The sequence below is a fragment of the Nomia melanderi genome, chromosome 13 (assembly GCF_051020985.1).
Source record: "Nomia melanderi isolate GNS246 chromosome 13, iyNomMela1, whole genome shotgun sequence".
Lineage (NCBI taxonomy): Eukaryota > Metazoa > Arthropoda > Insecta > Hymenoptera > Halictidae > Nomia > Nomia melanderi.
The window spans coordinates 1678076-1703946 of record NC_135011.1 but is presented as its reverse complement, the minus strand read 5'-3'; the positions used below and the strand labels follow the sequence as shown (position 1 = coordinate 1703946).

Genomic DNA, 25871 nt, shown 5'->3' with positions numbered 1-25871 from the left:
CCGCGAACGCGCATTACGAGCGCATTTATTTAACGATCGCGGTGAAAACGCGACCACGTTACGAGTCAGGCGCTTTTGATGCGATTCGACGCGCTTTTCGCCGGCGGGAATCGCCGGTTAAGGACGTTTCTTCCGTCGGACAGTTGCGCGGCGTTCCGAGATTTCCGCGCAACTTCTCTGCGGAATAATGAAGTCGGTTCCCGACTGCTCGAGCCCTGTTTACCGAGTCATCCCAGCGTCGACCGAAACAGAGGACTCCCGAACGTCGCGCGAAATTATCTCCGGATCGATTGCCGTTGTTTGCTCGGGAATCCAGCGGCAGGGGAAATACGCTCGGAAATTCTCCGCGGGAGGTTCACTTTTAATTCCGCGACGACACTCGGCCGCTCCGTCGGCGAATCCGCGGTGTCCTCGAAGCGGAGGATTTCCAAAGCACGAAATCCCGCGGATTATCGCGGGATATTATCGAGTCGACTCTTCGAACGGGCGATCCGCGACCGCCGAGCCGGCTCGGCCGGATAATGGAAGCGGGCCTCGGAAGAGGGCTAACCAAATAACGACAGAGCGTGTCGAGTGTGACAATATTTCCGGAGCAATTCGAAGCGAGGTCCTTTATCGCGCCGCCGAAAACGGTACGTGCCGGAGCGCGCCGGGCCGCGCCAGAATAAACAGGGGCAGAGAATCTAATTTCCAGGCTACTTTCGAACGAGGATGGTTTCTTTATTCGACCGGGGACTCCCGCTTTATCCGCCGCGTCCTCTTTGCTCGCCGACGAAACTTCTCCGCTCGTAATTCGGAAATTTGCGACGCTGGCGTAAAATCCCGGGAACCGCGAACCTTTCGAGCAGGGAGCTTCTCAGCGGCGTTCGCGAGCTCTCGAGTCTCCCTTGTTTTAAACCCTGACGATTTTCGACATTTTCAGCTGCAAATTACTTGATTACCCGAATACCAAGAGATCGGTAAGACAGTGAAATTGTAAGAGCATTCTTAACCCTTTGCACCGCTTGATTTGATACAGCAAAATTATAAAGTCTTATAATTTACGTGGAATATTGAAATAAAATAACTTTCCTTCTTAGTTCACATATGTTTCCTATTAATTAGTTTCAAGGAAGATTTCTATCAGAAAGTGTTGCGTATTTCCAGTGGAAAACGTTCGAGTGCAAAGGGTTAAATTCGTTGAATTCATAAAGTACCCTGAAATTTCTGTATACAGCTTCCTCTTTCTTCTTTCGACAGCTTCCGAACACGTTGCGCAATCACTTCAGAAGCGGCAACATTGACTCCTCGAATTTTCCTTCCGCGCAATTAACCACATTGGCTTCCGAGCAACTCAAACATAACGGTTGCATTCGTAATCGATGAAAGACCAGCAAAACGCGTCTACTCCTTTCACGCGCAAATTGCGTCGAGCTGCCGGCACTGCCGGCGGAAAACAGCTTCCAGCGCAAAGGGCTAAATTGCCCGCGCTCTTTTCGCCACAAATATTTGATTTCCTCGAGCGAACGTGCGCGCGGTCGAACCGCGGATTCCGTTCAAAGGAGATTCGAAAGACGATTCGCCTCGATTTCACGGTCGCCTCGATTCTCTTAGTCGGAAGCGTATTATTTCTCCTGCCTCTCGATTCCGGCGAATTCCGACCGGAGAATCCTCGATCGGAGACAAGAGTTTCGAGTGTTCGTCGGACGCGGACCGCGGGAAACCGTTCGAGAAACAGAAATAGTTTTTACTTCGGGGAAATACCGTGGCAGCGGGTTTACTCTCGCGGAACGGGGCGAGCTCCGCGGAATTGAAGGGAAGATTGCCTCTCCGGGCTGGTTTTAATAGCAACAATACCGTTCCGCGGTACTGCGATCGTTTCCGCCGACCTCGAATCGCTTGACCGAAAACGCGAACGCGATACGCCGCCTTCTATGTGTAATTAGGAATCTATTTGTCCAAACACAGCCTCGCGAGCGGGCACACGGAGGCGCGCTCGCAGTTACATTTGCAGTTATACACACACCCGCTCTCCCGGAAGTTATGGAATCGAGGCTGGCCGAAGCCGGAAATATCCGACGTAGGCTCAACGAAATTCGCGTGGGAAATAAAACGAGCGTTTCACGCGACTATGGGGAAACAGACGATTCTCCGCGAGCTCACGACGAAATATGCTTTCGCGGGGGCTATCCTCGAGCAAGGCTCGAGTTACAAGGTCGGAAATTGCAGTCGGATTGTGAAAACTGGCCAACGATGCCGTCATTGCTGGAAATTGTTGAAAACTGACTCAGTGTTAAGCCACCGATCGACGTAGACATTCAAACCTGCAATTTCCACGATCACAAACGGGACGGTGGGGGTTATTGCTTAATTGTATGTATTCTTAACAGTAAACTTTACTGAACTATACCAAAGTGTAGATGACGGAGTACGAGAAATGTCCGTGAAGCTATCAACTCGAAAACGGCATCGGGTCGTACAAGAAGCAGCAACGGGCCGAAGATATTCGAGCGAGCGAGCACGGCGACCGACGAAACATCTGGTCAGCGATACGTTAAGCCGCGAGACACACGCGTCACGCGACGGAACGTCATTAACAGACAACGATCTCGCCGGAATTACCGTGCACGGAACAACGCGGCGAGACCGCAACGGCCGTCGGACGCCTTGAAGCGGACGGCTCGCGCCTCGCACGGGATCGATCCGAGTCGAGCAGAGGAGAGCGGATCGCCGAAACTCGATTAAAAAAGAGCCCGAACGGCCGGCGGGTCGAACTCGCGGCCGATTAATCCCCGTGGATTCTAATCGGCGGGCGGAACGAGTTCGATTGAATTCGGCAGCGGAATCCGATTCCGACCGCAATCGGTTTGCGGCGATCGCGCGCCGACCGAGCGTCCGCGTTATTAATAACGATATTAATATATTTATTCTCGAATTCGGAGGCAGCGATCCGACGGCCGTTCGACACCGTCCGATTCGGCGGAACGAGCGGCGAAAACACAGCCTCGGGGACGGGCCTCCGAAGTTTCCGTTAATGGAGGCCCTAGCTTGACAAATTGATATTACGCCGGAGCGGGAAGAACATAATGCACTTCGAGAAAGCCCATTGAAACTTCCGATATTTCGGCCGCGCGCTTATTTATTCAGTGGCCGCTGGCGGGGCGCATCCGCTCAGAAAATTAACCAACTCCGGCCGAACTCGATCGTTCTCGATGGCACGGAAGGAACGCGATTGAAGGGGGACTCTCCGAGATCGAGAAAAGAATCCTTCATCCGGTGAATTTCCTTCTATCGAGCGGCAGGAAGGAAGAGAACAGAAGAGGAAACGAGAGGAACGCGAAATCGTCTTCGATCTCGACTGGTTCTCGCTCGAAATTAACGCGATTTCGATGAAGTTACGCTTGGAACATGTTTCCTCGGCGATCAGGCGGACAGGCAGGATAGAAATTCGATTGTTCCCGGTCGGCGAATGAGAATGTCCCGGCTAGATCCTCGGTTTACCGCGGAACGAGCGAGACGCGGTCGAAAGTTGCGTCGGACGGACGGTCCGCGTTGCGGAGGAGAGCTCCGGCCGAACTCGCCGGATCTCGTTGGGAAGATTGTCACGGCTGGCCGGCTTACGCCGGGGCGGACGAGTGCGCCGGAGATCGATAACACGTACGGTATCCTCTCCGGAGGGACAGATAAGGGAGAAGAAAAGCGGCGGCGAGAGAGATAAACAGGGCAGCCCGGCGGGGGAGTACACGACAATGGGGAGGGACAATGGAAAGGGAAACGAGAAAAAGTGCCGACGGGTGTCCGTCCAATTGTCCCTCGGATCAGGAGGATTTCCCGGAAAATGTCCCTCCGTCCCTCTGCCGAATTAAGAAGCGTCATTTGCGTCTCGATCCTGAGGGGTCGGCGTTCGAGAGGGCCGTTAATTGGATCTTCGGTCGAACGAGGCTTCGAGTACGGAGATCGACGGGATTCGGTGGTCCGGCGAACCGATTTGTTTCTGTCGCGTTAACTCGTCGAGGATCAAAGACTCAAGTGGACTTGGAAAAAAATAATTTCTGACCGAAGGGGTTAACCCTTAGCACTCCAGTTCTGTAATCTATCAGCGACTGCAACTAATTTTTATAGTATCCAGATCTTTTATTTTCCCTCTCAGTAGAAAATTTGCGTGGAAGATCTAATAATTTTAGGGTAGTTTCTCTGATTGAAATATTCAATATTATAACTGGCGCAATAGTGGAGCCTACAGAGTTCAAAGGGTTAAGGAGCGAAGAACCTGAGAGCGCGAAGGGTTAATCGCAGCGGAGCGTAACGAAATCCCGCGTTAATTTAGCGTTACCCGTGGCGGAAAAAGGCGATCGTTCCACGGGCTGATTCTCCCGGCGACCTTTAGGGACTCGCGGCGCGAAGGGAGAAGGGACTCGGTCCCCGGGGATCGAGCACACGCGTGCCCCGCGTGCGAGATTTCATTTGTCAGGCTGCGAGTGCCGGACGCTAATGGCGCCGCTGATCGTTCGCCATTCCCGTTCCCCCTTTTCAACGGCAAACGAATGTTTATTATTGGTTTAAAGCGCATGAAACGCGCGATATTTGCGACTCGTTATTTACCCCGGCCCGGGCTAATGGGAATCGAGCTTGCCAGCTCGCGGAAAAACCGGGAAACGTTTTCGAAATTCGCCTGATCGCTTTTTCCAGGCTACGGCCGGTCGCGAAGCGAAGAACGGCCGTGCGCCGTCGAATCAGGAGCGAGAGGTCATCGGGAGGCTTCCGATTGTCCGAGTGGAACATTGGCGACCGGAAATTCGCGATTAGGTTCCAACGAGTTCCGGAAATAACGTGTTTGTCGATGCGAATCCGCGCCGATGCAAGCTCCGGCGAGCGAACGAAGCGTTGTCGTTCTTTTCGCGAGGCCGATCGAGTATCCTCGTTCTCAAAGATGAATGGGAACGTTTGTTAACGCAGATTCGCGGACGTTTATTGTACACTTGATTCTTCCCAGAAGACTTCGTTTGGATCGCTCGCAGAAATTAGAGTTTCAAGAACAGAGTCAAATCCTTGCGAAGTAATGTTTCAAGAATTCATTATCCATCGGATCGACGGGTCCCCATAGTCGTTAACTAGCAGTAGTCTTATTCAGCTTATCTTATCGCAACTATTTTCAACGCTTCGCGAGCGCACATCTCTTCGCGTTTTTAGTGCTCGGAAGAGTAATGGACACTTCGCGGCTCGCCGTATAATACGTTTAACGGTGTCACTCTCCGTCAGATCTCAGGAGATTCACGGCCGAACTGCGGCCGCAATAGATTCCGCGGCGGAATTATCTCGCATTTTTACACTCGTCCGCCAATTTTGCCGTTCCCTCTCGGGAGTACCGCGTTTCCCCCGGAAACACGAACAATCGCCGGCTCGAATCCGCGGGATTATCCTCCTGATTACTCCCCCCGCACGACGGGATTATCTTCCTCCCGATTATTTCAATGAACGCCTCGTCCGACAGCTGCGAGCGGTTCACAATTTCGAAGCTGACAACCGCGGAATTTCACGGTTGGCGTTTTACAGGATCGCGTTTCAAAGCCAGCCGTTCTACTCGCGAACGGACTTTCCGAGCCCATTGTTTAGGAAACGAAGCGGAAGCCGAGAGAATTTCGTTGCACGTCTTAGGCTGCATCTTTCACTTGAATTCGGTCTCCCGAGGAAACGCTCGAACGATAATCGAAGGGAACGCGATCGCTTTTTCCCCGATTTCCGCGGAGACCGATAACACGTGCATCGCGACGGGAAACGACGCGACGCGACGTCGATCAAACAATTTCCAGCTGCTCATCCTTATTCGCGGCCGCCGCTGTCTCCGAGGAATCTTCGACTTCGCGCGATTCCTCGGAAATTAGTCTTCGTTTCCGATGGATTATCGAGTCGCGATTGATTTTACAGGAAACCCTCGCGAAGCCGACTCTCTTCGAGAACTTCCCGACGGAAATTCGCGTCGACTCGCAGAAACGGACGAGAACCAGTGACAGGGAATATATTCCGACGCGTCCAATTCCGAAGTTACGGTCGCCGAGTCGCGTCAGCGAGCTTTCGGCTAGCGGAGAATTGCCGAACGGCTGCCAATTGAACGTTAACGGCGAAACGACGAGTCGCGTAACCGCGTCCGCACGTCGGCCGACGCGACGCGCGTTTCGCCGGCGGGCGGGCGGCAACAACGGACCGTCAGGTGTTATTTTTTTCGCGTGGACGGCGCGGACGGCGTGGCGGCGACGTCGCGCGGGATCGATCGTCACGCAAAATTGGAATACCGATCGGGGGCCGAGCGTGTCGCTCCTCTGCCGCGGTTCCGTGCGCAATTGCGCGGAGCGTTTCATCAACCGCGACGAGGATCGCGTGTATCGGAATCCATCGAACCGGCCGCGGCCGCCGCGCTCAAAATAAAGCGACCGCCGCTCCGAGGCGTGATCGATAAACGTTGCGCCTGGTGCGCGCCGCTTTAAGGAAAATCAATTTTTACACCGCCGCTCTCGAAACGCTGCTCCCTCGTCCCGTTCGCAATCTAACCGCCCGAATTCCGAGTTTCCGGCGCGTTTTTCCGTCTAAACAGCTAGTCGAAACGGAAGCTGCTCGCTTTCGCGCGTTGCCGCGATAATCGATGCATCGAAGAGTACGTTTAACTTGACCGTTCACGATTTGCTGATGGAATTACCCGATTACGTTGGATTGGACAAATATCCATGACAAAATTGTGCCACTGTAGTGTCAATCACTAGCACAATTCTTTGTCGTCGATAGTTGCGTTATAGCCTAGTCTAACGTAACTGCACAGCAGACGGTTCCGTCAGTCTCGAATCGCAGCGATATTACGTTTCCGATACGCAGACCTTGTGAAACCTTGTCGTACAGGGGTATAGCTTCGCGACTACCAGTCCCGCCGTGGCTGAAAGGTTAAAGCGGTGGCTTTCGTTGACAGCCACTCGATTCCTCGAGCAAAAGTTAGCCTCTAAGAGACAACCTTAACTAGACGTCCATGACGAATCGCCGATGGTAAGGAGATACTGGCAACAATCTTGATCCCGCAGAGCCTCGACGCCTCCTTTTTCACGGCGACCGCTCGGAGATAAGACGAAAAGTCCTGGCTGGCAAAAACTGATGAGACCGAGCTCGAATTTCGACTAACGAACGAGGACGCCGTTGCTCGTGGAATTTCCTTCGAACCCGGTGATCGATCTTCGCGAAAATACGGTGTACGAACGACTCGAGGGAAAGCGACGGAAAGCAATGCTTCAGACGAGACTTGTAAGGTACAGAGTTAAGCACACAGTGGTTGCGTTTCGATCACGGCGCAGCGATATTACGGAGTTGTTCAAATAACAATGGACATTTCGCGTCTCGATTCCGACGTTGTGTAAACAGAGCGACGGGATTTATTGGCAGATTGTGATTTCTCAATTGGAAATCATTTTGTATACCAGAGGCTACTTAGCTTAGCAACCTTCGGTTTTCTATCTGACGTGTTCGAATTCCATTCCTCCGAGTGGAGGGTGGAAGCGGAAGTCGAAGGGACTCGAGCACCGGGAGAAACGTTACGCAACCGGGCTGTCCCGGGTGTAACGGCGGCGTGGCTCGGCACTCGGGGGTTTTACGAGGGCAGCAGACGCGCTGCAGGACGACGAATAAAAGCATAAGGCCGCGAAAGCCGAGATCGATCCCGGGCGTCGATCATCGGGAGTCGATCGGCGACACGTATTCCGGACAAGAGTCCGAGGGAGCTTCTTACGCGACGCCCGCGACGTGACACGGCAATTACATCCGCGTTTATCGACCGGAAGAGCGTCTCCGTCCGGTATCCTCGGGAACGAAGTGGCTCTTTCCACGCAATCGTTACTTCCAGCGCGGCGGTACCGTTGCTAATCGAGCGATCGTTCGTCTTCCGACTTCTTCATTGCCCTCGTCCTTTCTTCTCGCCTTCCCCACAGCCAAGTAACTTAAAACGAGTGGATCACCGTTATCGAATCACCGTTCCTCGCCTCGAAACCTCTCGCAGCCCTTCGACCGTTCCGATCGGAACGCTCGCGACGCTGCCCGCAGCTCGAACTTTTCCGCGAAGTCCGAAGCGATACAACGGAATCCGAGAAAGTTCGCTCGGGATCGGACGCGTATTAAAACAATGAACTTCGCGCGGAGTATCCGGTCCGATGGGAAGCAGCCGGACGAGTCGCGCCCGAGCAATTCAGTTTTCATCGCGCGCGCCGTCTCGCCGTAACGAGAGTTCGATGGAACTTCGATCGGCAGCTTCCTCCGCAGAGGTAATGGTATTAATTGTTCGGCGGCGAGCCCCGCGAAAGTTTCACCGTTCCGCGCGAACCCCGCCGCTTCTTTCTCCCTCCCTCCTCCCAGCCGGCCCCGCCGTTCACGGCGAGATCCCGGCGATTTTAACGGCCCGGCCGTTAATTAAGGAATTTTAATTATCAGCGTTCGAGGGAGAGCGGATTGTATCGTTCGTCCGTTTGCCCGCTGATAAGTCCGCGGCCGGGTCGCCGCCTTAATTAAGCGGGCGGTCTTCGTTCCGCGCCGGGGACCTCGAGAGGGGAGCCCGGGCTCGTTCGATTTATCTTTGAGAATCGTCTTAACAGCGGCAAACGAGAACGATTAATGGCCGCCGAGATTTCGACGAGGGCCGTGCCCCGGCAGAAGTTACTGGGTCGAGTTTCTCCTCGTCGATCGCGTTCGATTCGAGTCGAGAGGCCGCCGCGATGCACGATCGTTTCACTTTCTCCGTCTGCCGGCCGGGGATTATCGAATTCGAGCGGATGAACTGAATCGACCCGTCTCCGATCGAGATAACTCGCTCGGCGACGATCGCTTCACCACTGTCGAACTTGTACACTCGCGGAGATAAGATTCGCCGGGACTTTCGGAGGAACTTTCACGGATTTCCGGAAGATCGGCACCTTTTCGACTCGTTGATAAAGCAAATACAGCGGCGTTCGGGCTCCCTGTTTCTCGAGTGTTTCTTTGATTCACGTCGAAGCAGCGAGACCAACGATACACGTTAGTATTTAACGAAAACTCGGAAACTCGAAGGTAACTTGATTCTATCGTTTCTAGGAGACTAGCTGTCTATAAATCGCGAGAATCGCAGCTACGGAACGTTTCGCGACGCGTACCGGCGTAAAACATTCGATTTTATCGATTAAAACATTCGACGCCCGTGAAATCGGCGGGTTCCGTGAATCGAGCGTTAAGAAGGTCGACGAAGAGAATCGATCCGAGGGAAAGAAGTCGCCGCGAACGAGGGTCGATCGCGTGCGCGACGCTCCCTCGTCATCGATTGGCCGCGTCAAGCTGGATCGAACGAGGATAACGGGTCGCGCGAGGATTTCCGGTATCCTCGAATTAATTAGTCGGCGCTCGTCGGTGTGGGTGCTCGCGTGTGTGCCGCTGCCGGCGTCGTGGGCCAACGGGGGCACTTAAATATCTTAGGCGGGCTCGCTGCGGGGCGCGTCGAATGCCTGCCGTATTAATCGTAGGCGTCGCATAATCCCGCCGTTGCTAGTGTGAATGTGTGCGGCGCACTATGGGGTATTTGCCTCCCAAACAAGGTGAAACACGTTCTCCGGATAAAGTCGCGCGCGTCGGGCTTGCTCGGTAGAATTCGGTGCCGTTTTTGGTATCGTCGGGAAGACTACTCTTTAATGTAAAAGAAACATTCGGTGTTACCATTCGCAACGGTAGCCGGCGCAATTTTTATGCGACATTCCTCGCGATGCACGCGATCTTCGCATCGGTACGGCGTCTCGCATTTTAAGACTTATTTAGTACAAGTCCGTGTTGCTTTCGCTAGCATTGGAAAGAGAAGAATACTCTTCAATGTAGAATTAAAATTGGCTGGCTGTTAAGATGTGTACACGATGAAGTTTGGTAATATGTAAATGCATGTAGTACACTTAACCTACTTGGAAACATTTGAATTGCAAATAGTGAGCTTTCGATTGATTTTGGCTTTCAATCTTCTCGAGCTTATCTTCTTTTTAGAGTTTAAGCTGTCTCCTTAGTAATTAACAGATACAGTTTCTTCCCCTACGTGCATATTCTTTCTTTGGTTTCTGGGATATTTATGGAAAGCGACTTTTCACTGCATTTGAGATGCAAATGCCTGACAGTGCGGCGGTGGATGCGACAGGCGAGCTAGATGCGTCGACCTAGACGCGATCCGGCGGCCGACGCGGAATTCCCTCTTGGCACGCGCTTCTCCGGCTACCCGCGGAACCCTCGCTGCCACGTTTGTTAACCCCGATACGCATTTCTACGGAACGCTGCAACTCGAGCTCGGAATCGAGAGGGTCTCGGGCGATAGACGAAAATCTCAAGAGCCGAACGCAGTGTCCGTCAACGATGCTCGTCGAAAGTCTGCGGTTGGAGTCGCAACAATGAACTAACGAGGAAACGTTCACTTCGACGGGGTGGAAGCCCTCAAAGTTGAAGGTGAAAGTATTTTCCACGATATCTCTGAAACTACGGAGTATTAGAAGAAATCTAAATTGCTCACTTCGAGGCGAGCAATTTCGCAGAGGAATTCCTTTTTTACGCCCCCTGGTCTCCGAGATATTGGAGGAGATATACTTTCAACCCTGAACTTTGAGGTGTCCTCGCCACTTCAAAGTGGATGTCGGCTAAGAAAAAGTACGTGTGAAATATGCTCTTGAGAACTATGTTTCACGGAAATTCCATCAAAACCGGTATGTGCCGGTCGGAGAGGTTCCCCTGGCAATCCGGGGGAGAGTCCCCTCTCCTTCCGACGGTGGCGTTCAGTTTAGTAATTTACGTACACACTCTTTCCTCGATATATCGGTTGACGGAGCTCGGAGACAACGATAATCCTTCTCCGGCTTTAGCGGCTTTCAGCGGCTCAGCTCTATAAACGTAGCCTCGCGTCGATGCACGGCCTGGCCGAGTCGCGATTTCGCGTTCGTTGCACCTGTGCGCCTCCGCGCAACGCCATTATCCCCCTTCTATCTTCGTTCACCATCTATTTTCTTCGTCCCCTTCGATTATTCCCGTTGGACGACCGAGTCTCGTCGACGCCCCGCGCGTAGCGACTTAAATTTCGGCTGCTTCACCAGAAATTAACCCCTTCGACAGTTCGCACGTGTCAGCCCATCGATACGTGAAATATTCAAATGAAACAGCTCCGCGCTTCGATTCGCGCGATTCCTCTTCGGGCGAGTTTCAGGAAGTACCGTATCTCATCGGAGAATGTTTCCATTGGAAAACCTTCAGGCGCGCTCGTGTTTCATCGTCTAGAGCCCATATCGACGTGCAGCGATTGTTTTGGAGCAACAGGGAAAGTTCCTGTCTCGCGAAAATGGCTGAGAGAATATTATGTCTTAGCTGTTCGATTTCGGGGGAACAAAGACGCAAGGTTCTCTTATCGTTCCTTCGTGACACAGAACTTTCCGATATAATATTCCGTCGTTTTCGCGGGACAGAACTTTCTCCGTCGCTCCGAAGAATCGCTGCGGTATCGCGGTGCAATCGCGTCGCTCGTGTGCATAGGCCCTTAATCCGTCGACGGAGGCAACGGCAGCGGCGAGAACCAGCAGGGAAACGCGTCGGGATTAGTATATCGACCAATGTCAGCCATTGACCGACGCGACGCCTCCGTATCCGCGCACAGATAATAAAGCCGCGCGTGTACTGGAACGTGCACCGCATGCATTATGCATGCATACGGGCTAGTCCTGCGCCCGCGCTCGCGCGGGGAACGAGGCGATCGACGTTCGTCGTTTATCGTCCTGTTTTTCCGTCGGGCTCGCTGTTCCGGACGAACTCCGCGGAATTCGCCGCAGGCATCCCCGAAACGTACGAAATAATTCCCGCGGGCGGCCCTTCCTGAAATAATTGAGCGCGGGAAGTTACGTCGCGAATTTGATACGCGGAACTTCGCAGGCGGTGAGCGAGCGAGCGGTTCGCCCGACGAATTTCCTAATTAAAACTTGAGCGAACGGGCCGCGCCGCAAAAAGCTCCCGCGGACGTGTTTCGAATTGCACGCGGGATTGCGGATAAACCGCTGGAAAGGGACGATCGCGTTTCGCTGAACGTTCGCCGAGCGGACTTTCGCCGCGGTTACGAGCCTCGGGACGTTCCCTTCTTCCGTTACTCGCGTCACCTTAATCTTCTTTTATTCCGCGGTTCTCCCCGCGATTCGTTCTTCCCCGCTTTCTCTTCGAAGCGTCTCGTCGCTCCCAGTGGCGCGTGTAACGCGCTTCGAGGTTATCGGGACGATTAATTTCGACGTTGCTTTCTCGAACGTGGCGGATTGTTGAGATTGTGATTAAAACGAGTCGGAACACGATGCAGGTAGGACTGGTTTGGTCGATTTTGAGGAAACGAACCTTTTAATTGCATCGAGGTGAAACTAGTGCGATTCGCACCGTGTTTGGACTCGTTTCAGTCGTACCGATCTCAACAACTCACTTATCGTCCTGAAGTCTCACTCTTTCATTCCCGTTATCTTTCTCCACAGAGAACAAACAATCGCAGTTCCAATTTTCGGCTACTAATCGGTAGAAGACGAACAATCGCCTCTGGCCACGTGATCCCAGAGGAGCCGAGAAACAATGGAGCCGGCGGCGGGCGCGTAACAGGTTTTCTGAAATACGGGACTATTTATCGGGTGGCACGCGCTCGCGGACTGAATACCAATTCCGTCCCTTAACGCGATCGCGATTATTTATCGCGCGACGCGCCATGAGCCCCACTCTCCGCGATATATTATTCAAACGGGCGCCGCGTCGAATTCCAATGCACCGGGGAACGCGAGTCCGCGTTTAGGAGGACCGTTGCACGACCCGGCCCGGCTCGATCCCTGAAATCGGCCCGGGTTAACGAGATATCGCCGCCCGCTACTCGAGGCCGTCGACGAGAGTACTTCTGGAAATTGATTTCGGGCTCCAACAGGTGCGATTATCGCGCGTACACTCGCTCCGAGCCGCGGAAACTTCGGATCCGCCGAAAATCCTGGCAAGTCACCGATTTCTCCGTTCTCTCGATTTTTCGCGGCACCGTTCCGTTCCGCGCTTAATTCGATTTCATTCACGCGTATCCACGGTCCGTGCGCCGACGAAATGGCTGGGACAACGCTCCCGGCAAAACGTTTCTAATTGAACGAATCGCGATCAATGATCTCCGAATGGAACGAATTCGGCGAAGTAATTAAGACATCAAAGTAATCTCAGCACGCGAGAGTAAACCAAGCCAAACTTCCGGTAGCAGCTTTGAGAACGCGTCAACGTGTGTTTCTAAGGAAGAGCATCGAAACCGTCGGAACACTGAATTCAACTGAATTAAACTAATCTAGAATATTCACGTGTCTAAGATACACGACTAACGGAAGATGCAATCGTTGAATTATAATTCGCTCCGTCAGATCGTGCGATAATATCAATGATCGCTCGTCCTCGTGAAGCGAGAGATCGTTAGAAGCGAGATAAGAAGAGCAGAAGGAAGTTTACGCGAGTCTTTGACCCACGTTCCCGAGCAACGGATCGAAAGAACGGATACGAACGGTCTCCGCCGCGTCGGGAGAGTACCCTTTGAGATGATTCGCCGGAGAATCGGGCGGAACGCGACACGGATATCTTGGAAATTCCGCCGGAAGATCAATTAGTCTCGGGAGACGGACGCGGGATGAATCGTAAATTTCGAGCGCCCCGAATCCGGCGACCGCTGCGACGTTTTCTTTCCCCCGGCGGTGTCTCCTCGCGATACCCTTTATCTACTTCAGGACGCTGTCCGGATTAACCTCGTCCGCTCGGGGATACGTGACATCAACGTTATATAAATAAACGGGATTTATCTGCGCAACATTATTTGTTAAATGAATTAACTTTCAGTGTTCGTCGGACAATCGAAGTTTAGGGTTTCGCCATCCCTGTGCTTGACTCACCACTCCTACCACCGCTTGTAACTCATAAGCATGAACCTCGAGCCCTAAATAAACCGGTGTCTATTCAGCAGGAACGCCATCTTTATTTTTCCATTCTCAAGAAAAAATACTTTACGCGGCGCGTGTTAACGCACCACCATAAATGTTTCAATTGCATCAAAATAAAAATGATTCGGAACGTATAAAAACTCATGAAATGTACCTTCCCCTTTTTTCGTGATATACAAATTACACAAGAGTGGCGCGCAATATGCGCTTATGATGCAAATGGGTTAACACATTGCGCGCCGGCCCGCGGTAATGAGGGATCGTTAGTCTATCGTTTAATTGCCCCAAAGTAAAAGTACAAAGAGTTCCTTATTCTTTCTCGTAAGTCAGAAATGTCGGTTTGATCGACGTTTGAAAATGTAAGCGTACGATGTGTTAACACATTGCGTACTGGCAACGAGAAATCTCGTTTCATATAAAGACACTTAGCTATGCAATTTTGCTAATTACTATAGTGCTTAGAAAAATATCAAACTCGATTCAAATTGATTATTTATTTAAAATACATTACATAACGATATATCTGAGTTTTTGTATATATAGCCAATATAAGTTGATCTCTCTGAAAATTTCCATCCGAACAATTCAGTTTCCTGAAAAGTGGCCGGTACGCAATGTGAGAAGTTGAAGCGAGGTGACGTGTGCAGAAGTCCCGTCGCACGAAGACGAACAGCGGAAATATGTACCACGGACGTTTCGCGCGTGGACGGTTCCCCTTCGCCCTGGCAGCCCTTAGTTTCGCGTAGAGATCACGTACGAAACGGAACGATCTCTTATTTCGGGCGGAAACGGGCCGGGGATCGCCCCGTCGCCCCTCGCAACGGGAACCCGCTGCGGGATAGGTCCCCCAACACCTTATCGAGGAAGAAATAGAACCGAAGGCGATAGAATTGGTATTTATAGAGCGGGGTTTCGCCGTTTGCGCCGGTGTAATCTTCCCGAGATCATCGCGACGCCGGAATTTCAATGCTCGTCGAAGTCGACGCTCGAGCGTCGAGGCGAGTCCTCGGGAGCCGTAGATTTCGCACGATTTAATGGTAAATATCCTACTCGGATACCTGTTAAATCGAAAGTTTCCATGGGAATCGGCACGGAATCCCCTCGAAAATTCTATCGAACCCCCTTCGCTGCTGTCGGAGGCTAAAGGCACCTTAGACATTCGGTTTCGGTGTACCGTTGACGCTCATAGGCCATAAAGTGTTATCGGCAGTAACATTTCGATCGATCTAATTCAACAATTACACCTTCCGTTAGCCGTACATTCTATAAACCTGATTCTATATTCGTTTAACACTAGGTTTACGGGCGTTTATCGTACACTTCATTCTATTATTCCTAAAAGAACTGATGCTCGTTTATTTAGATTGTGGAAACTGGAAATTTGAAAATGTATCTAATGTGTCGATAGTATCAATACACTTTCTCACGAACACGCGTTGACGCAAAACCCTGCGATAGCTAAGGAGTTCACAGACCCGAGCCGATTTCCTAAGGAAAACGTCCTCGCGATTGCACCTTGACGCGGCCGATAATTGCGAAGGAGTGTACGGAGCGTAACGCGATTAACCCCGACGAAATCAGCGGTTTAATTAAGTGTACGCGGTGGCCGCACGGTTCGCCGTAATCGTCGGGTCCAACGGCGCGCTGCGATTCGCCGAGGGCCCGAGCTTCGTCGGGGTCTTCGAGTCGCCACGTCGTTCCCGGCGAAAGCGCGATAATTCGCGGGAACGCGGAACGGGGAGGAGCGGCAGGGAGACGCCGCGATAAAATGTTTCTCGCTGCATATGCATGCGTTACGCTACCAGTCCGGGAAAATCAATGCGCTGGGGGACGCGAGCGGTGCGCCGCGGTGCCGTGCCGGTTTTTTCACCGGCGCGACGCGAATGGAAAACACTATCGCCTCGCTGCGACCACTGGAACCGTCGAAATCGCTTTCATTGTCCTCGCTGTTGGAGGTGATGTAGACATTTTGTGGAAACGGGGAAAAAAGAAACATAGTGCGCGTACGTTGAGGCTGCAACGCAAGGACAGGTGATTTGCAGAGGTGACCGTTGCAGCCTTAACACTTAGACCACCTAAAAAGAACTATAACTACGACCTCCTTCGTTATCTTCAATTCAACTCATTCAATTAATTCGGTTAGAAACTGTGTTTTAAAAACAAGAACTTCAAGACTTACTAAATAACGAAAGAAAAGATAAACAGAATAAAGGCAATATGTTGCTAAGTGAAAAATGGGAGATCTCATTCGGTTGGCTAATTATTAAGATGTGGAGGAAAGGGCCCTTTTCCGAGTCGCCATTTTGTCGCCTTCGTGAATGGACGTTGATATTAAACGTAACACTGATAACAATGTTACTCTTATAACATTGATATTAATGTTTCTTCGCAAGATACGTAATAGCCTAGACGTCTAGAGTATCGCAAGCGCCAGTTTCCTGGACGCCTCCAGGCGGCAACGGTAGTCAAAGGGTTAAAACAGCGCTCGAGCGTCTGCGAGTCTCAATGAATTGAATGCGTAGTGTAACGTTAAGTAATCTCTAAGTCTGTGACCAGGCTTGCCTTTCGTCGCGCTACAGTAAAGGCGCTTTCTGGAGATGATGCCAGAGAAATCAAGGTAGCGATACGCGAGCCGAAATTCACCATCGAGATGTCTCGGTGAATACACGGTTCCACGGTTTCCACGCGGAAATTGGAAAACGTCGATTGCGAAGACGGATTTCTCGAGCAGTTAAATTACTCTCCGAACGTCGAGAAGTATGAGAAGAGGATGACGTCCGCCGTTCGAGAAGAATGTTCGCTTCCGTCGGCGAAGATCCTTTTTACGTCGAGCGATCGCCAACTTTCTCGAGCGCGAGGTTCGTTCGCTGTTAACGCCAGATTTACGGCCGTTTCTTCTACGCTCGATTCCATTGTTCCTAGGAGACTACGTGTTCGTCTGCATAAATCGCGGAGATTTCAGCTTCGAAACCAGCGCATCGCGTATTCGCGTAACCGAGATCGACTTAAACCGTTACGATGCTTAAGACATTCGATATCCGAGAAATCGACGGGTCCCGCGAATCGAGCGTTAATATCGCTGCTAAATTTCAGAAAGAACGGTTCGTTGTTTGATTCATGAGCCAACATGATTCGCGGAAGAATGGATATTCCCCCGCTCGTGTTTACCAAGGCGCGCGCTGAGGCCGCCTCCCGCGAAACGCATGAAAATGGAAAACGCTGGAAGCGAGGAGATCGCCGGGGCAATTGTTTGTTTAGTTATTTATTCGTTTGCCGGAGGATTCTATTTTTCAACCGTAATGCAACGTCCGGAGCGCAGAACGGCGCGGGCCCGTAAACACGCAAGAGATGGGTACCGGCAAAGGCGCGGAATAGATCCGCCGGCGAAACGGAAACGAAGATTAAGATCGAGGAAGGAACGAACGGAAGGAGGAGCTCCTGTTTAACCAGTTAACTGTGGAATTTAGTTGGAGAAACCTCTGGTTCCGCGCAATAAAATCGAAAAATGGAGATTGTACTCGTCGAACGCAGGACGAATGCGCGTAGAGTATATTTTAAAGATCAAAGCGAAGCAAAGAATTACATGTTTACGTGAACAAATAAAGAATCCATCGCTGAAAGAATTAGCATCGTGTCAAGCTTCACGATGACGTGTATACTCGTCGAACACAGTTGACTATTTAATAGCTAAATGGAAGTATACCAAACAAATTCAGAGACTCGGCAGGATCTCGCGCCGCGGACGTTGTCTTTATCGTACACGTGTACGCTAATGTTGTTCATCAATCATTTCGCACGGAATGATAGATATCAAAGCAATCTGGAATATGTGTTCGACGCGTGTCGTGTCGTCGGCAATTTCCGAAGAAAGACTTCGTAACGTGCGTAGCACGTCTTCCCAGCGCAAGTGGTCGAACGAGTGATTCTCACGCTTTCGTTCGCGCGGTGAAACACGCGATCAAGAGAAACCGTCGAGCGACGCGTCGTCGATCATCGGCGCGTTTTCCCTTCGGAGATTAACGAGACACGCGTCCCGTCGAGGCGACAAGTTTCGATTTCTTCCGACGATTATTCATAGATTCACGCGTTCCCCGAACGCGGCTATAAATCTGCGCCAGTGAATGTAGTTTTGTGAAGTAGGTTTCGGTGATGGGAAGAAAGCGAACCGGAGAAAATTGGAAATTGCTCGCCGAGTGATTTCCGTGCTGGATCGTCAACGATCATCGTATGGAACCGACGTCGAACGAACGGTCAAAGCATCCGTTATCACCAATCGAACGCGAAGGTGACCGCGAGATCTGTGTCCCGATTACCGAAAGATCAATCGGTAATTAGAAAACCGAATTCGGTTGGTTTTTATAATAGAATGACGAATCAGTTTCGATGTAACTAATACGTAAACACGTCTGCTCCCATTAAGATTGCGTTCTTTTTAATTGTCATATCCAGTCGACTCCATAGGTGGCTGTCACTAGCAATCCTATTTCTAATAGCTTCTCAGAACTGTATCGAGATGACGCGAGAGAATCGCAGGAGACACGCGTGAATCCAAGCGCAAACACCTGTTTCCCTAGGCGAACGGAAATGGAAAAGGTCGCGTGCCGGCGACACGGCCCCGGGCGTCTCGTTAACATATGATAATCAGAGGAGAAACCGAACTTCTAGAAACGACGGGTGTCCGACTATTCATAGATATTTCCCCTGACGGGCTGCGTCTCGATATTTTTACGTATCTTCGAGGCGGGACAGGACACGGCTTGACAGACAACGCGTTCAGGCGGAAGTAAAGAGCCTGTAAACCCGACGTCGTCTTGGTCCGTCTGTGGTATCGATTCTCCGTGAATACGAATCTCCAGAGTATTCCTGGGTGTATCTGCAGCTTTGCCGTGAAATATCGGGAAAATAACCAGAGAAAATAGAAGTATCCGCGCGGAACGCGGGCATTCCGCACGTACCTCGGAGTCGGGAACCTCTGACCCTGTTTTTCGGGGCGAAGGGAGGCCTCTTTATCGCAAATTGCTAAAGGAATTCGTGCGTTCGAGCGAACGCGACGACGAAAGTCCCTTCGAGTCCAGACGAACCTATTCTTTCGATTCTGCACGAGAAATTACAGGTTCTACCGTCGTATTCTAATAATTCCCCTCTCTATCCGAGGGAAGATGAAGATAAGACCCGAACGCGGGGAGTAATTAACACATTGCGTACCGGGTAATCTTCAGAAAACTGTAACGATGGCAATTTTCAGTGAAATCAATTTATATCATTATATCTATATATGAACAATTCAGGTGTCATATTATGTAATATATTTTAGATAATCAATTTGAATCAAATTGAACGTTTATCTAATGCTGTGATAATTAGCGAAGTTACATAGCTAAATGTCTTTACAGAAAAACGAGATTTCTCGTTGCCAGTACGCAATGTGTTAACACTAGATTTACGGACGCTTATTCTACACTGTATTCTATTGGTTCTAAAACTACGCGTTTGTTTATACAAATAGCGAGAATTGCAGCTTCAAAGTTGGAGTATTACAGTGGCGTCGAATAATTGCACGAACAAAGTCGACCGAAACTGAATGTTGGAAACATTCCGTGAAATTGGCGGGTTCCGTAAATCTAGTGTTAAATTTCTGCAACTGGCGATGCGAGCAACGATAAATACATTATATGCGCAACGTTTAGGGACGCACCGATACGTCCGATTACTCGCAGAGCGTCTCGATAAGAGACAGCGGACGCGTCGAACGAACGCGCCGCGACACGTACTGATATGATGCTTTCGTGTGTTCGCAGAATAATGTGACAGAAGGGGAAGAAGATCTGCCTGAAGACGCTTTCTCGCTGTTGTCGGTGCTTCTAGTTGGTTCGCTAAACCTCCCATTTGATCGATCGCGACTCGCCCCTCGAAGACAACCCTACGGGAGGCCTCTCGCGCCTCTCGGAAACTTTCCTCCGACCCCGTCCAATCTGCTCTTCCCTCCGTATTTCTATTCCGTCGGCCGTTCTACGCACTTTTGAACTCGTCGCCTTACCCCGTCGCGTCCCTGATATATCCTGTTGTCTATTCAATTTTACGCGCCTACCGAAAGCCTCGGAAGCTTTAGAGTCCATTGATAAATTCCGCGCTCGGCTAGGCAAACTTGCTATGCGTGTCTCACTCGAATAGTTAACCACGTTAACACTTCACACTCGGGGGACGACTTACAGCCGCCATTTGGTTTGATAGAGCAACATTACGAAGTTTGACGTGCAATATTAACCCTTTGAACTCTGTAGACTCCAATATTCCACCAGGAATATTAGATATTTCAATGAATCCTAAAGAAACTATCCTACAATTATTAGATTTCGTCAAAATTTTGCACTAAGGAAAATAAAAGATCTAAGAAATGTTATAGCTATCATTTTCGCTAGGGATGCTATAAAAATTATTTGCTGACAGATTACGAAACCATCTGGAGTGCTAAGGGTTGAAGTTCAGTAGATCAATAGAATAGTTCTATCCCTTGATTTATTATTTATATTAACGTCAGCTATGAAACCTATCATTGATATTTCATCAGGAAATGAAGAATGTATCTAGCGAAGCAATTTTCGAGCGCAAAGGGTTAATCTCTGTACATCCCGCGAACTCCCTATGAGAACGTCGACTCGTGTTTCCGCGTCTCCATGGATCCCGTGGATCCTCGTGGACAGGCTCTTCGAGGGGCGAACGAGCCATTCGCGCGAAGAGTTCGTATCGATTCTACCCGAGCTGGTTCCGCGCGCATCTTTCAGGTCTCCTCTTCCTGATATTGATATTTTTATCCGTCGCGGGCAACATCCTCGTCTGCGTGGCGATTTACACGGACCGCGGGCTACGGAGGATAGGGAACCTGTTCCTGGCCTCCCTCGCGATCGCCGATCTCTTCGTCGGCTGCCTGGTGATGACCTTCGCCGGGGTCAATGATCTGCTCGGCTACTGGATGTTCGGCCCGCGGTTCTGCGACACTTGGATCGCGTTCGACGTCATGTGCAGCACTGCCTCCATTTTGAATCTATGCGCGATATCCCTCGACCGTTACATTCATATCAAGGACCCTCTCAGGTAAGCAGCGGGTGCCGAGTCGAAACGAATGAAACGCGAATGAAACGCGAATGAAAGCCGAGGCTACCGATTTTCTCACGCGCAGATACGGTCGCTGGGTGACGAGGCGAGTGGCGGTCGCCGGGATCGTGATCGTGTGGCTGCTCGCGGCGCTCATATCCTTTGTACCGATTAGCCTAGGCCTTCACCGGGCAGACGAAGAAACACCCATAGTTAACGAGGACGGCCAAGAGGTACGCGTCGCAGCCCCGAACCTTTAACCCTTAATCCTTTTAGTGCCGGACGACGATATATCGTCGTTCGCAACACTCGTGAAAAGTGCCAGCGACGATGTGTCGTTGAACTCTCTCTCAAAATGAATTTATAAAACGTTATAAATGGTTTAATTTCATTGCAAGAGAACGTTGCTTTCTGAATTATGTAAATATCATTTTTAGTTTGGTTCTTATGAGCTTTTTCCCAAACCTTAGTAAATTCGTCCGGTTATCTTCGCACAGGCACCCGTTTTTCCCCGGCACTAAAAGGGCTAACCAGTTAAGTGTGGAACTTGCTTCGAAAAATCTCTCACTGTGCGCGCAATAACATCAAATAATGAAGCATATACTCGTTGAATGCAAAAACGAAAAACTAAAGGGAAACGAAGAAGAATTACATGTTTGTCTCGAAAAATAAATGATCCATCGTTGAAAAAGTTGGCAGCATTAAGAGTTTTAAGACGAGATTTCAACTTTACTTAGATATATCACACAGAAACGAGTTCAAGAAGTGACCTAACACGATACTCGGTTCATTGTAAATGTTACAACAATACCGGTGACGAGAATAATAGAATAATCAAATACAATACGGCGGCATTGCTCCGTTAACGGTTAAAAATGACGACCAACGGGACGAGACACGAGTTCGCGTCCACTCCTCCGCCTGTTTGTCTTTCAGGAACACCCTATGTGCGCCTTAGACCTCACACCCACCTATGCGGTCGTCTCCTCTTCCATATCTTTTTACGTGCCCTGCATCGTGATGCTGGGAATTTATTGCAGGTAAGGAGCGAGAAAATTGCCGCCTCCCCGTAAGAGACCGCGGAACGATCGGCGAACGATTCTAACCGTAATGCTTCCCGCGCGATTCCCATTGCAGGCTCTATTGTTACGCGCAGAAACACGTCAAGAGCATCCGGGCGGTGACGAAGCTGCCGGACACATCAATGGCCAAGAGCTTTCGCGGGAAAAGCGCTCGCAACAAGCCGCCGAAGCCGCAGACGAAAACGAAGCCGACGAGCCCTTACCACGTGTCCGATCACAAGGCCGCCATCACCGTGGGCGTCATCATGGGCGTATTCTTGATATGCTGGGTACCCTTTTTCTGCGTCAACATCGTCGCCGCGTATTGCAAGACCTGCATATCAGTCCGGGCGTTCCAAGTACGACATCCTAACTTTCCACCGATAAATCTCTTTCCCTTCCATCGCTGACGAATCTTATTCGCTATCAACGGCCGCAGCGTTCCCCAAACTCTCCGTCGGTTTGGGTAACGCCGCGCCAACGCGAGGAAAAGTGTATCACTGAAACTACCGAGCACTTCGATTGACTTTTGAAAATTTCGCTATAGAAACTCCAAGAGTGCGTCTGTTGAGACTTTAATTGATTTACAATTCAATTCGCGTGCTGCTAAATGAATTTCTTTAATAATTTCTCGGAGAAACATTTGTTATCTTTCTAACGATTGCAAAAAGAAGTCATCAGGCACGGGTCGTTTGAGCCCTCCGGTAGTTCAGTGATATGTACATATGAATCTGCAAACAGGTACTCACTTGGCTCGGCTACAGCAACTCGGCCTTCAACCCGATCATCTACAGCATATTCAATACAGAGTTTCGGGAAGCTTTCAAGAGGATCCTGACGAAGGGTACACGGGCCCGGGGGAACCAGCCGTCGACCAGCGAGTGCGGCGAGTTCCGATCCGTGGTGGTGCAGAAACGGAACGGGTCCATGATCGAGTGCAACATCAGTCCGAGATCGAGCGCGGACAGTTGTCAGGTCGGGATCATGGCGCAGAGGCATCGCGACACCATCGTCAGCGCGATATAATTACGGCTTGACTTTCTCTTCCGGATCAACGGATCTTCCTATCGGACGCTGGTCGCGCTCCTTCGACGACGGAACGCACACATACTCGTACTCGTACTCATACACACACACGACAGTCAAACACGATGAACAGACATATCCTGCATTGCGAGTTGGCGTTTGGGAAGGATCGGAATCTGGATGGATGCGCTCTTGGAGTTTCTAGAAAAGAATTTCGACAAGTTCAGTTCACTGGTCAGTAGCGGTCACCTTTCGGCTACTGTCCGCCACTACAGTGGCTACCGTGGGCATCGTGTTCCCAAACGGTACGCCACTGAATTGGCTCGCTCTGTTTACAGACACGTTCAACGTATCGCCCGACTGCCCTCGTGCTTTTCGTTTCACATTTGTTTCGCGTAAACATTTCCCTAATATTTCTAATAGTAAGAAGCGTCTTGTACGGTTTCACGCGGTCCACGTTGAAGCTTACAGAGATAGTGTTGCGGAGAATCCCGCAGTGGCTGAAAGGTTAACACGTTGAATGCCATGGGGTCACCGGTAACCCTCAACCAAATCGATGATCATTTGGAGACATTTCTATATTACAAATAATGCTACCTAATACGGTAACATTCAGCTAGATCACCGTGCAATAATAATGCGGTCCAATCAAATCATTTAATATTATATTTTCGTCATTTTGTGTATTTTACACATTTGGCATTCAACGTGTTAACACTGGAACTACCGAATCAGTCAAAATTACCCATTCCTTGATATTTTCTTTTGCAATTACCGAAGAGGGAATGTCTTCGAGAAATTACTAAAGAAACTAATCAATACCTAATTTAATTCAAACCAAATCTGAACACTCAGTCGACTTAAAAAGAACTACAACTACAACCCCCTTTATCTTAGTATTTCATGAATTACAAATAATCCCACTTCAAGACTCGCTAAATAACAAAAGAAAAGATGAACAGAATAAAAAGCTGTACTAAATGAAAAATGGGAGACCTCCCCATTCGGTTGGCTGAGTGTTAAGAAATCCGGTGTAGCTTTTACAATGAAGTTCTCCAAAGTTAGTTCTAATGTCGAACAGTAAACGTACAGCGAAAGACCCGTTCTACGCCGATCCTCCAGCAACGCAGAGTAAACACATGCTCACTAGTCTCTCGCTCCTCCGAAATCTCGCGGTCAACTAGAAGAATTAATTCTCGACGATGCTCACCGGCGTCCCTTTGTCCCCTCTACAGGTCGCACCGCGTTCCTCCGAACGTAAATATTGTACCGTGGAACGTAGAAGCGATGCTAGGGCATTCCGATCATGGACACGCGCACGCACCAAACTGAAACATTTACTGTCGAACGAAATAAGACACCGAGAGAGACGAGCAACAATGGTGCTCGTAAACCGTTGACTTGTTAACCGGACCGTCTGTCTTCTGGCCGTCGATTATTATCGACTCGTCCCGCGATACACGCGAATTCGAGAATCCGATTAGCACACCGGCGGACACGTTCGCTGGTAATAGGTTTACATATCTTTCCCGGGGAGAATGAAATGTTCGTTCCTCCGGTTAACAGGTCTGGGTTAGGTTAGGCCCGTAGTCGACTGACCGAGCACTACTTAGGGAAGGTCTCGAATGCTAACGTTCACCGGAGATTTCCTGTAATTCGTCGAAATGCAGAGAACACTGTCGAACTTTTTCGCTGCGGATACTTCGAGCGCAATAACCGCGTCGGGCAGCAATAATTCTTATTGTACGTTACGCAGTTTTTACTCGCCACGCAGGGGTCCAGTAGGGAGGATGATAATCGGCGGGGAATCGTAATCGATTCTCTTGGAAGACAGAGTCGTTCCTTTCTTTCGAGCACACGTACACGGCCCGTGAACGCGGAGTAATTAACGGTATCGTCGCAAGTATCCTTGGAACTCATTTGATCTAAGAATCGACCGAAAGCAATAGCAGTCTGCAGATCGGCGGGAAAAGTTCGACTCGTTGCCGCGCGCATCTCTTCGTTTCGGCGGTAAAAACGAATCGATGTATCGATCTTTTTTCGCGCGGCAATTTTTCCACCGGAAATTCAACCCGACGACACCAGATGGCGGATTATGAAATAGAGAACGGAGGTGAGAAGGGAAGGAAAGAAGATGGAGACAATGAAAGACAATCACCAAAAGGTAGTTCAAAACATATCCACGAGACATAATCCACCCACGGTAAAAAAAAAGAAGAAGAAGAAGAAGATGAAGGAACAAAAGAGGAGAGAAGGTAGTAAAGATAAATAAATGGATATAAGCGCGAACTGTCTAGAAATCGAAGAGGAGAGAGCATCCCGTTTAAATTCGCTAAGAAAATGGAAAATTCGTTCGTAGAGGAATTCGGCTGTAGTAGTTAGAAGCATACGTTCTCGTAAAGCAATTGTAATTACAGAATCATGTTGATATAGAGCATCTACGACCGTAAAAGCTGGATGTTACGCGAAGCACTAAATAGTGACGTCTGTCGAATCGTAGCTTATTAGTGTTAGGATCGCGGTGGAATCCGCACAGATTCATTTTCCATCTTGTAAATAGTCATTTATTTATTTTTCTATATTTGACGGGGAGAACGACACCGAGACGAGAGATAGATCCGCGTATCTGATGCGTATCAAGGCGACGCTTCGTTTAGGTGCTAAACGCGTCGCGATATCGTCGCGATATCGTCGTCGCGCGAACCCGTCGAATCTAATTCGAATCTGCGTC

General features: G+C 50.1%; 2 protein-coding genes across 8 annotated transcripts in view; one reads left to right on the top strand and one right to left on the bottom strand.

Moving 5' to 3' along the window:
- Dop1 (dopamine receptor, D1) overlaps positions 1 to 23140 on the top strand; it is a 48332-nt gene extending 25192 nt beyond the window's left edge. For 2 of the 3 annotated variants that reach the window (XM_031991534.2, XM_076373236.1), the window contains exons 2-7: positions 19760 to 19829; positions 20744 to 21053; positions 21139 to 21286; positions 21990 to 22093; positions 22191 to 22473; positions 22856 to 23140. In XM_031991534.2, the coding sequence (XP_031847394.1) occupies positions 19760 to 19829; positions 20744 to 21053; positions 21139 to 21286; positions 21990 to 22093; positions 22191 to 22473; positions 22856 to 23140 (1200 nt within the window). Of the gene's footprint in view, positions 1 to 14849; positions 14999 to 19759; positions 19830 to 20743; positions 21054 to 21138; positions 21287 to 21989; positions 22094 to 22190; positions 22474 to 22855 lie in introns of those variants that run through there. The other variant, XM_031991535.2, reaches the window with a different exon arrangement.
- Positions 1 to 25168, bottom strand: part of LOC116433441 (uncharacterized) — a 102524-nt gene extending 77356 nt beyond the window's left edge. For 2 of the 5 annotated variants that reach the window (XM_031991527.2, XM_076373234.1), the window contains exon 1: positions 24231 to 25168. The gene's annotated coding sequence lies outside the window, so the exon portion shown is untranslated. Of the gene's footprint in view, positions 1 to 22863; positions 23011 to 24230 lie in introns of those variants that run through there. The other 3 variants (XM_031991529.2, XM_031991528.2, XM_076373233.1) reach the window with 3 other exon arrangements.
- Positions 25169 to 25871: the final 703 nt, after the last annotated feature.